The sequence below is a fragment of the Psittacula echo genome (genome assembly GCF_963264785.1).
Source record: "Psittacula echo genome assembly, chromosome: 3".
In the NCBI taxonomy this organism is placed as follows: Eukaryota; Metazoa; Chordata; class Aves; order Psittaciformes; family Psittacidae; genus Psittacula; species Psittacula echo.
Genome location: NC_137736.1, coordinates 111,425,934 through 111,437,994, shown reverse-complemented (window position 1 = coordinate 111,437,994; position 12,061 = coordinate 111,425,934). Strand labels below are relative to the sequence as shown.

The window sequence follows — 12,061 nt, the reverse complement described above, 5'->3', positions numbered from 1 at the left end:
GTGCTGTGGAGTAAATACCGAGGCTTTGCTTTATAACTAAAATAGCCCACAATTTTCTGATTTGATGGACATGGTAGATTGCAGAATTACTTATTTTGTATATTTATAAAGGTGATTTTAAAAGTAAAATATCAGAATGAAATTAATGACGACATTTTGTATGTTACTCTTTCAGTATTGATGTTAGAGCTGCTGCTGTTTCCTGTTTAAAAAACATATTAGCCACCAAGTCTGGCAGTGAATTTTGGGAAGTTTATAAAAATAAAGCTGATCCCATGTTAATCTATCTACAGCCTTTCAGAATATCCAGGAAAAAGGTACTTCTTCTGATATAACTTATTTAGATGGATATGGGGCAGAGAAAACATGACAAATAATATTTTTTAAAAAGTAAATTTGAGAATGTTTTTGGGATAGGCTTTGCTGAATGTATAATTCAGATTGCAGTCAGGTTGCAAATGGGATTGCTTTTGTCCATCAGTTTCTTCTTTCTGTTTCAGCATTTGTGGCTTCTTCACATAGGAAATTACGAATTTGACATTAGAAAGCTGTGTACTTTCATTATGAGACAGACAATTTTGGATTATCTACTCAGTAATGTAATACATTCTTTCTGAGGATTCCAGTATAATTTCATACAAAAAGTCAGTGGAAGATAGGTCAGAAACATCCTTAAATATTGAATAATTAAGTTTTCAAACTTGATTTATAACCTAAATGTGATGTCTAATGTGGCCTTATTGATGTGAACAGTAAAATTTATTTCTAATATTTTCCTATTTCCTTGGAAAACTCTACATGAACAAAATTAACATTTACATGAAAAATTACATTAAATTTGCATGAAAAAATGCTGTCAATCAGTTAAAGCACGTTTAATATTTAATATGTTTTAATCTGTGCAGATGGTAGTATCTTTTTTCAAATGTGTTGAATTTGTTTACATTTGCAATCTATGTATTTTCCTTCTAGTTTTTTGTAGTACCTGCTAATGATACAGAGGCTCCTTTAGAATCTTTGGAGGATGCAAACTTATGGATTCCTTTGGGAGAAAGTCATGAGACCTGGATCAAGCGCCTGACTAGTTCAATACTGGACAGTAGAGGTGTGCAGAATGAAGTTCTGCAGCTAATGAAGCCACTATGTGAGGTGAGCTAAATTATACATATATGTATACGTACATGTATGCGATATGTGATGCATAAAAATACATTATTACTCATATTGATAGCAAATAGTTATTTCTGCTACTGAGTTACTACTTTTTCTTAACATTGAGGTGTTTTATAGTCAGATATTGGAGATACCTATAAAATACACTCCTGAAATACAAGATTTGAGACAACTGTAAACATAGATGAACTTTACATGACTGTTTTAACTGAATGCCAACATAGCTCCATTGAGTGGTTTACATTTTTCATATTACATGTTCTTAACCAATAGCTGTTTGAGTAGTTGTCAGTTTGATTATAACCTGAGAAAGAAAGGCTTTTGGTTGTTTTTCTTAGCAGCTGCTGTGCATGATTGTTTCCTAGGTGAAAACAGACTTGTGTCAAACTTTGCTTCCATACTTGATTCATGATATCCTTCTTCATGACTCTGATGAATCTTGGAGGAATCTTTTGTCAGTTCATATCCAGAAGTTTTTTACAGCCTGTTGCAGATTTGCCTCATCTAGTAGATCTACTACACCTCCAAATTCAGATTCAGGTAGTGTCATAATATTTTTGTTTCATCTGAAAGAGGGATTCTGGTTGTGAAAAGATTATTTTCTGACATCAAACATACGATGTGCACTTGCAGGCAGGCAGGATTTTGGAATCATCTGTCCAATTGTTCGATCTATTTTGGTGGAGATACCTGTTCATTGGCAGCACCCAAGTAGTTTCTTCTGTGTAGCTTCTTTCCTTATTCACCACTGCATAATGTTTTTACTTGCTGAATTTAGATGTGATCCAGTGTTGTGTGCTGTGAGACTGAGTCGTGGACTGTTGCTCAAAATGACCAATTGGCAGTTAAATTCCTCTCTGACATGAGAGCAAAATGTCATGATGCTTTAGGAACTGGGAGTCATATGTCCCCACCATATGTCTATATATGTTAAGCACGTGGGAGATGATGTACAAAGAAAGAGGTGATGATCCTTCTGTAAGGTCTTTGGTAGCAGTGGAAAGTAAGCATTGTTCATTTCTGTTCATTAGAACACAGAAAATGCCCAGATACTTATTTTTTCACAAATTTGTACTTCTACATCTTACTATAGCCTAGTACTAATCAAACCTTTGCTTATGTTTTCCCCGTTTCTTGCTTCTTGTGACTTATTAATTTAAAATGTCCAGAAAAAGGAAAAAACTATTAACCTAATGACCAGAACACAGCTTGTAGCTGTCTGTTTGTTTGGCATTTTTGAAAACTAGGAGCAAGGCATGGAAATATAAATTCTTTAAAAGAATGTGTCTGTATGTGGGAAATAGTGGTTTTTGTACAAGCATACACACTATAAAGTCTGCAATAAAGCTACTAAAAAGTATTTCTGTGGCTTTGGAATAAGTTTATATGTCTCAGGACTAAGGGAAGAGCTGTGCAATGATGTTGGATGATCTCTGAATTCTATAAGGAGCAATAGAATATATACGTTATTAATGCAAAGATAATTTGATAAAGAAAATTGCAGCATAAACTACTGTAATGTCACTAACATCATATAAGGAGAGGAAGTACTTTTGGTGACAAACTGTTAATTTAATTTTGGAAATGTTGTCCAAGGAAGTTTTTTTAGTGTTTCTCTTGAGTATGAAAAGTGCAAGGTCCTACACCTGGGTCAGAGCAATCCCAGGCACAGCTAGAGGTTGGGCAAAGAAGAGATTCAGAGCAGCCCTGAGGAGAAGGACTTGGGGGTGTTGGTCAATGAGAAAATGAACATGAGCCGGCTTCAGTGTGCTCTCGCAGCCCAGAAAGCCAACTGCATCCTGGGCTGCATCAAAAGGAGCGTGACCAGCAGGTGGAAGGAGGTGATCCTGCCCCTCTACTCTGCTCTCGGGAGACCTCACTTGGAGTATTGTGTGCAGTTCTGGTGTCCTCAACATAAAAAGGACATGGAACTGTTGGGGCCACGAGGATGATCAGGGGACTGGAGCACCTCCCATATGAAGATAGGCTGAGAAAGTTGGGTCTGTTCAGCCTGGAGAAGAGAAGGCTGCGTGGAGACCTCATAGCAGCCTTCCAGTATCTGAAGGGGGCCTACAAGGATGCTGGGGAGGGACTCTTCATTAGGGACTGTAGTGACAGGACAAGGGGTAACGGATTTAAACTTAAACAGGGTAAGTTTAGATTGGATCTAAGGAAGAAATTCTTTACTGTGAGGGTGGTGAGGCACTGGAATGGGTTGCCCAGGGAGGTTGTGAATGCTCCATCCTTGGCGGTGTTGAAGGCCAGGTTGGATGAGGCCTTGGGTGACATGGTTTAGTGTGGTGTGTCCCTGCCCATGGCAGGGTGGCTGGAACTAGATGATCTTAAGGTCCTTTCCAACCCTAACTATTCTATGATTCTATGAAATACACCTTTTTGGTTTTTAAATGGATATGTTCTGATGAAAGTTCATTATGTTCTTTCTTTTGAAATCTATATCCCAGATCAAGAAACCCATAATTTTAAAAGTTTGGATAAAGTATCTCGACGAGCCATGCTTGCTGTTGTTGATTACTTAAGAAGACAAAACAGGTAAATTATAGCTTTCCAAAATGTTGCTTTAATTTAATCATGACTGTTCTCAGATGGTTGACACTGTAGATTAAGGACAAAGTTGCAGTAGAGACCATGTCATTTCAAAGAATTGAGGATATAGTAGTGACCTTGCATTTCTTAGTGAATTGATATAGCTAACCTTAAAGGCTGAAATATTCCTCTAAAAACTTTTTGTCTGAGAAACTTTTTGTGGTATGGATTTTGAGGGGACTAAGATAAAATTTGCCTTTACAAGGCTTTATAATTAGATTGGATTTATTTTGTTTGACATCAGAGAGAAGGTCTGTTACAGCAATCTTGAAGTTTTTATTTAATCAGATCTGTTTCAGGTACAGTTTTTGATGACAGCTTCTGGCTAGATCTGAATTATCTTGAGGTTGCTATAGCAGCACAGTCTTGTGCTGCACACTTCACAGCCTTGCTCTACACAGAAATCTATGCGGACAAGATAAATAGAGACAAACAGCAAGAAAGGTACAATGCTTGAGAAATTCTCTTTTTTGACATTTTGGGTATAATGGATCATGTTTTGTGTGTTTCACTAGTATTTTATTACATGAGAAGTCAAGGAAACTTAAAAAAAAATTCCATAGGTGTGTTTATTGACATCAAAAATGTTTCTGCCAGTGTGATCCCAACCTTGCTAATTTGCTAGCTTTGACACACTCAAAATAGCGTCATTTTGACTTCTAACCAGAATGTTTTCTTAGTAGTGTGTGCTCTGGAAAAACGTCACTAAAGGTAATGATTCTGAATACTAAATGTATTGAATCTCACTTTTTATATTGAACACTTTTCAGATTCAGTTTCACATAATTAATAGTGTGCCTTGTGCTTAGATTATGGCCAGAAGTGAATCCACAGAATAATGACCAGAATTGTGTAGGTAGACCTGAATGATCCTTGTAGAAGGAGATTTCCTCTGTAATAGACAATTATGTTTGTCTTCCATTCTAGCAAGATTAAAATATGGAACTAGTTTGCTAGCTTCATTTTGGCAACAAATAGCTCTAAGGCAGTGAATGTATTACAAAAGTATGGTGATAAGCATATATATTACATAGTTGCTTTTATTCTTTCCCAAAAGAGAGCATTCTTGCTTCAGGCATTCACAAAAGCAGTATGATTTAATAAGATTAGGTATTATAAGGTGGGGTGGGATTTTTTTCTCCCCAAAACCACCTTGATTTTGAAATCCCTTGATGTTGATAATTCAGCTGATTACTTTGTTATTCTGATGAAGAGTCATTTTGAATAACCTGAGGATACAACAGGCCTGATCTTGCATTTTGTATTTGGGCCCAGTGTTGAGCTTAAGTGTTGTTTCAGAATTTCAGTTCTTTGTATGAAATTTCGTTTAACTTTACTGGTTGAAACATTTCTTTTAGGTCTTCCTTTAAAGCAGCTAAGAGTTTGGCATTTGAAGAAGAAAGTCAAAAAACAACTATTACTATTTTGAATGAAAAAAGCAAAGAAGAAACTGGCGTAAGTTTACAGGTAAATGTGTGTGCTTCATACTCTAAAAGCAATCTTCTCATAGAAATACAATTAGCAGGTTTCATCTGAGCTGAAGTCAGATCTAGATGAACTTCAGAAACAGTATTTGAAAGTTCTCCTAATTAAAAGTGGACTCCATGGCCTTTCCAGTTAAATTGAGTATTTGTTCTCCTGAAACTAATTAATTGATGCATTTTAAATGGCAGCAAAGCAGACTGTTCCCAAAAATACTGACCTCGTGGTGGTACCCAGCCAACTATTTTTCAGTTTGTTTTGTCAGAGAGATACTTTCATTAAAAAGTCAGCAAGTGGTGTAGTAAGTTGTAATAATCAAAGCCGAAGTAGTATTATCCAGTTTATTTGATAGATAAAATCTGATAGTCTTGTCTAAGTTACTGCTTAGTTCATTACTCCAGAACTGTGCTTGCATATGTTTAAAGTGCATGGGTTAGCTGGTATGTCTGATCCTCATTCAGTATTACTGCCTTTTGCTTTTCAACCTGCCTGCTTAAGGTCAAGTGCTAGTTTTTAGTAACATTGCAGAAAAGTTAGATAGTCCTGAGGAGTTTTGCTAGATGACAAAACTTGTCTGCCTGTGCTGGTACCAGGCTCAGATAAAGGAAAATAAGCAGTGATAAAGGAAAATTAAGCAATGGTTACAAAAAACATGTTCCATGGAAGGACTAGTATTTATAAACTTATATGATATGCATAAAACTCACTTGAACTGATTGCAAAGAGGTAATTCTTTGGTTTATGGCACATGTTCTAGGACCTTCTCATGGACATATATAGAAGCATTGGAGAACCTGACAGTCTGTATGGTTGTGGTGGAGGGAGAATATTACAGCCATTAGCACGGTATAATTTATTAATGTTCTTATGTTCTGTAAAATCATTTCTTTCATTTATTAGTAAGGAGCTTAAACTGAAAACTTCTTGTGAACTTACAACAGGATAAGAACGTACGAGCATGAAGCAGTATGGGAGAAAGCCCTTGTAACACATGACCTTGAGGCAAGCCTCTCACCATCTACTCACCAGGCAGGAATAATAGAGGTAATTTTATTTTATAACAGGAAATGAATGTAAGAATTGATATCCATCATACTGAGAGTCATTTGTAGTAAATGCAAAATTGCTTTAGGACAAAAAGAGCCCACTGTCATAGGCATTCAAACCGTATAATATAAGACAGTTTAATATTTGTCCTGAAAATCTGAAGGCTTCTAGTCCTCTTGTCACTCACCCGTAATCCCTGTTTTAGGTAATGAATTTCATGAAATATTTCAAAATAAATATATTTAATTTTACACAGAATTTGGCCAGCTCCTAAAATGACAGCATATAAAATGTAATGTAATTGGTTATTTTTGCTGTCTCATTCTTTAAACCTCTCCATTATGGCAACTATTGTACTGAAACTGTGGTATTTCTGATAAAATAAATAAATAGAATTGATGCTGTCTTGTTTCCAGCCCTTAAAAATATGTTGACTTTTTATCCTAAAAGTATTTACACCACTTCTGTAGTAAAATCACACGGGTATGTCTGCGTTTCTCATTTCATTTTCGTAAGGTGCTTTTCTTTTCCTACCCCAAATAATTTAGTATCATTGTAAAACTTCCATTGTGTTCCTCCTTCATAATGGCTGCACACATTTGGATAAGTGATCACAATTATAGTCATTATGGTCTGCAAACCAAGTTTTAGAGTGTTGGGAAACTTTTCCAAATGCCCCGACCAAGAAAAACAGTTCATTAGAAGTAAAACCAGTTTAGACTTACTGCCCAGGAATGATGGAATGGAGAAATGTGAGCAGATATAGTTCATTTGAAACACAGCATGGAAGTTTATTTCAAAAAAATGCCAGCCACAGTAGTAACAAAACTGGTTTTCTGGGGTGCAGTTATCAATAGGGTGACTAGTAGTCATTCTTGTGTAAAAGTTTTCACCTTATATAGTGCTGAGTTTAGAAATACTTATGGTCCTGCTTTGCCCCCAAAGGCTTCCTTTGTTTCCAAAGGTAAAACAAAGCCTTCTAAAAAACCAGTTCCATTTATTAAAGGAGGAAAACCAACTTTCAGTAATTTTGTTAATTGCAGGCTTTGCAGAATTTTGGCCTTCGCCACACTCTTTCCATGTATTTAAAAGGACTGGAACACGAAAACACTGAGTGGAATGCAGAACTACAAGAAATACGCTATCAGGCAGCGTGGAGAACTATGCAGTGGGAACATACCTCTTCTGTCAAGTAAACTGGCTTACTTTTTTGCTAGTCTTTTAAATGAAAGGCAATGGTTTCAGTTCCAAACAAAAGGACAACGTAGAATATAATTTCTATGAAGCAGGTCACCTAATTTGTCTTAATCATTGAATGGAAAAGTAGCCTTTTTTCACTTAGACCTGGCTGTCCTGTAAGCACATCACTTTTCATTTTCTTGGGAAATTGTACACAGATGATTCTTCTTTTTGATTGTCCATTACTATAAACTGAAATTTTTCCATTTTGACTCAGAGAGATGTGTCTTAAGTACATATGAGGGAGAAATATTTTTAAATGTTTAATTTATAAGCAAATGGGGAAAATATTACTTGGTAAGCCACAAGAGGTTATCAAGACCTGGATAAGCAAACACCAGTGTTGATTCATGGCCGCTCCCTCGTAAGGAGCAATCTCCTCTCTTGTGTAATGTTCGATCCCTGGCATTAGTTATTTTATATGACTGGCCAGGATCTAGTATGAACTCTGAGCCTTCCTAATACAGCTACATCATCACACATTTTAGGAGGAATACAGAGTAGGTTTGCTACATTTTGCCAAAAGCAGAAGTTATGTGATGGGGTCTTCAGTAACTCCTCCTATGTTAACTTTTAGTAGTCAGGAGAATGGAGGATTTTTCTCCTAAGACTTGTACAAAGAGATGGGTCTGGGAAACATGCTCCTGGTGTGTTCATTCCTTCCTCCTGCACTGTCTTTAGATCATTGTTTAGAAGCACTTGAAGGACTTCACAGACATATCCTGTCAAATGGCATGTGTCATGCCACAGTCAGAACAAAATTCATATAGGTGGGCTTACTTTGTCTCTGGATAAGGGTCTGTGTAAACCTCTTCTGCAAATAGAATATTCAGTTTTAATACAGGATCACAAAAATAACATGTGAGATGACAGAGAATGAAATGGCATGGAAGAGGAGGATCAAGAGAAGCAGAAGGAAAAGTGAAAAGAACAAAGAGAAAATTGAATTGAACTCTGGGTTCAGTGGGGTTTTTTCAGCCTACTGCATACATACCATAATATGTATCTTTTAGCATAACATTGTGAGAAATGTTATGATTGATTTTCTTATTGTGCAGTAGGTTTTGTGCCATATTTTTGATACAACCTTGAACATCTTGTATGTATTCCAAACATTCTATCAATTCTTGTTTATTCTTTGTTTTAAAAGCACAGCTTGAATTTGTAAAATACTAAATTTATTTAAAATTTTAAGGGTTGTATTGTTATTGATTATTATGCAAGACAGCAATCCATCCAACTGCAGAAAATGTACTACTAAAAATGTTTGTTATAAAGGTAAAATGGACTTCTTTGCAAAAAACCCTATAATTTTCCTTTTATTTTATGTTACTTTTGTTTTATTTCTAAGAGATGAAGCAGGAAGACCAGGGTACCATGAATCACTGTATGATGCTCTTCAGTCTTTACGAGATAAGGAATTCTCTGCTTTCTATGATTGTCTTAAAGATGCCAGGTAACTGCATGCAAATATTGTGCTGTTAGAGAGAGATGGAGTGTGTGTCTGTAGTCACAAGTTATGTTTAAAAAACTATTGTGGGATTTTATGGGCTTAAATAAAGACTCGTGCATAGAATTAATAGAATTAGTGAATATTTCTGTAGTGCAACTTAGTTTCTAAGCTTTTTTTTTTTTTTTTTAACTTCAGTTTCTCTTCTGTGCATATATAGTTTGTGTGCTAATTGAAAATGCATTCCTGTAGCGTACATCCCTTACTTTGTGGTCCTCTGACTACTCTTTAGCTGAGCTGTCACTTGCAGTTTGGAGTTGATATATGCTTACAATGTTTTCATTTATTTAAAAAAATAATGCTTTGAACTCTTACGGTAATATGGATAATTCTGAACTGAATAGTTCTGCTGGTTAAATTCTGTTCACTATAAGGAAATTATGTTATGGATATTTGGAATTACTTGTGAATATTAAAAAAACCTAATTAAGTATTTCTCTGTTAAATCCATAGAGTGAATGAAGTAGAAGAGCTGTGCAAAGGCAGTCTTGAGTCTGTTTATTCATTATATCCGACTCTTTGCAGACTACAGCTAATTGGAGAGCTGGAAAATACAGGTCTGCTGTTTTCCAGGTATTTTTAAAGCTTCTTTCATACTCCTTTCTGAGTTTTCAGATTTTTGGTAATCAGGTCTAGCACAAAAATAAAATCACCTCAACAAAATTTACTCATCAACATCTCAAACTTCATCTTTAAAATAATATAGATTTTAGTTTTACTATGTGAAGACAAATCTAGATTCTCTTTATTTCCAGACTGGATTTATTTGTGGTTTAGTTTTAATTATAGTGACCAGCAGGTGGAAGGAGGTGATCCTGCAACTCTACTCTGCTCTCGTGAGACCTCACTTGGAGTATTGTGTGCAGTTCTGGTGTCCTCAACATAAAAAGGACATGGAACTGTTGGAACAAGTGCAGAGGAGGGCCACGAGGATGATCAGGGGACTGGAGCACCTCCCATATGAAGACAGGCTGAGAAAGTTGGGGCTGTTCAGCCTGGAGAAGAGAAGGCTGCATGGAGACCTCATAGCAGCCTTGCAGTATCTGAAGGGGGCCTATAAGGATGCTGGGGATGGACTATTCATTAGGGACTGTAGTGATAGGACAAGGGGTAACGGGTTCAAACTTAAACAGGGTAAGTTTAGATTGGATATAAGGAGGAAGTTCTTTACTTGAGAGGGTGGTGAGGCACTGGAATGGGTTGCCCAGGGAGGTTGTGAATGCTCCATCCCTGGTGGTGTTGAAGGCCAGGTTGGATGAGGCCTTGGGTGGCATGGTTTAGTGTGGTGTGTCCCTGCCCATGGCAGGGGGGTTGGAACTAAGATTAAGGTCCTTTCCAACCCTAACTATTCTATGATTCTGTGATATGATATTATGCCAATACTGTATATAAAATAATTGTTTTATTTCATATGTTTTGAGCATACTCCAAGGTAGCTGTCATATCTTCTAGCCTTTGGTTTACTAAAGTAACTGAGTTATTCTCTTCTAGTTTCCTTTCTAAAAATGTTTTCCATTTCCTTAGGGATACTCGTAGATCTATTGAAAGTTGTTTCAGTTTGAATCACTTTCTTCATGGAACACTACTACTATCAGTATTCTACCTGAATTCTTAACATTATTTTTTAATCATGGAGAGTATTTATATCTGTAGTTCTATTAACGTTGGACTTTTTTCTGCTGTAGTGGTATCGGTTTCACAGAATCACAGAATGGTTGAGGTTGGAAAGGACCACTGGAGGTCAAGTACAACCTCTCTGCTCAAGCAGGGTCACCTAGAGCACATTGCTCAGGATTATGTTCATATGACTCTTGAATATCTCCAAGGGAGGAAACTCCACAACCTCACTGGCCAACCTATTCCAGTGCTCAGCCACCCTCACAGAAACTAAGGTTTTCTTCATGATGGAATTTCCTGTTTTAGTTTCTGCCTGTTGCCTCCTCTCCTGTCACCTGGCATCACTGAGAAGAGTCTGGCCTCATCCTCTTGGCACCATCCTCTCAGATACTTATATATATTGATCAGATCCCTCTGGAGCCTTCTCTAGGCTGACCAGGCCCAGCTCCCTCAGCCCTTCCTCAAACGGGAGATGCTACAAACCCTCAATCAGTCTAGTAGCTAATAGTTATCCTACAGTCCTTTAGCATGTCCAGGACATTATGAACCATTGCTATTTGCAGTTAATGAATTGTCTAAGAAAATAATACATATAATGACAGGCTACACAGCTACAATGGCACAGTCTAGAATATACGCTTATTTTAATCCATACATGACCTATATAATAAAATAGGAATCTTACTCTCTAATATTTTAAGTAGTCCTATGTTTGAAGGCGATTCCCACTGCTGATAGGCCTTTAACCACAACAGTTTTTGATACATTATGAAGAATGTTTACGGTTGGGTTGTTCACCTTACTAATGTTGATCTCTTAATTTTCATGGGTTTTGAAACTGGAAGCCTGCCAGTTTATTCTGCATATTAATCTTGTAGGGTTTGATGGACTGTTTCTTGGTTTTGAACTGTAGATTGTGAACTACCTCGGTAATTTACTTTTGTTACTTATTTTGCATTTCACTAATATTTAGCAAGAATTAATAACAGGTCTTGTGTTCTTTTGGTGACAATTACAGGTCTGTTACTACTCAACAACTGACTGATACTTATTTGAAATGGCAGAGGCAGTCCGAGCTTCTCAAGGACAGTGACTTCCGTTTCCAGGAACCTGTCATGGCTCTGCGCACTGTAGTTTTGGAGATCTTGCTTGAAAAGGAAAATGAAAATACCAAAAGAGAATGTATTAAAGACATCCTGACCAAACATTTAGTGGAGCTCTCTAGATTGGCAAGAACTGCTAAAAATACACAGGTACAAACTGCAGGAAAGATCAGTGATGGATGTTTAGTTTGTTAGTTTTCAAAAGAACTTCATTTTTCAACAGTACCAAAGATCAACTGTATTCTAAGTTTATTCAATAATCAGTTAGTTGGAGACTTAAACTATG

At 36.6% G+C, this 12,061-nt stretch overlaps 1 protein-coding gene across 1 annotated transcript in view; it reads left to right on the top strand.

Annotated features, from left to right (window-relative positions):
* Positions 1 to 12,061, top strand: part of ATM (ATM serine/threonine kinase) — a 64,185-nt gene that overhangs the window by 33,109 nt on the left and 19,015 nt on the right. The window contains exons 33-44 of the mRNA XM_080612509.1: positions 176 to 317; positions 973 to 1,149; positions 1,539 to 1,713; positions 3,636 to 3,723; positions 4,066 to 4,221; positions 5,136 to 5,244; positions 6,017 to 6,105; positions 6,201 to 6,303; positions 7,350 to 7,498; positions 8,897 to 9,001; positions 9,509 to 9,628; positions 11,691 to 11,925. Coding sequence (XP_080468635.1) covers positions 176 to 317; positions 973 to 1,149; positions 1,539 to 1,713; positions 3,636 to 3,723; positions 4,066 to 4,221; positions 5,136 to 5,244; positions 6,017 to 6,105; positions 6,201 to 6,303; positions 7,350 to 7,498; positions 8,897 to 9,001; positions 9,509 to 9,628; positions 11,691 to 11,925 — 1,648 coding nt within the window. The remainder of the gene's footprint in view (positions 1 to 175; positions 318 to 972; positions 1,150 to 1,538; positions 1,714 to 3,635; positions 3,724 to 4,065; positions 4,222 to 5,135; positions 5,245 to 6,016; positions 6,106 to 6,200; positions 6,304 to 7,349; positions 7,499 to 8,896; positions 9,002 to 9,508; positions 9,629 to 11,690; positions 11,926 to 12,061) is intronic.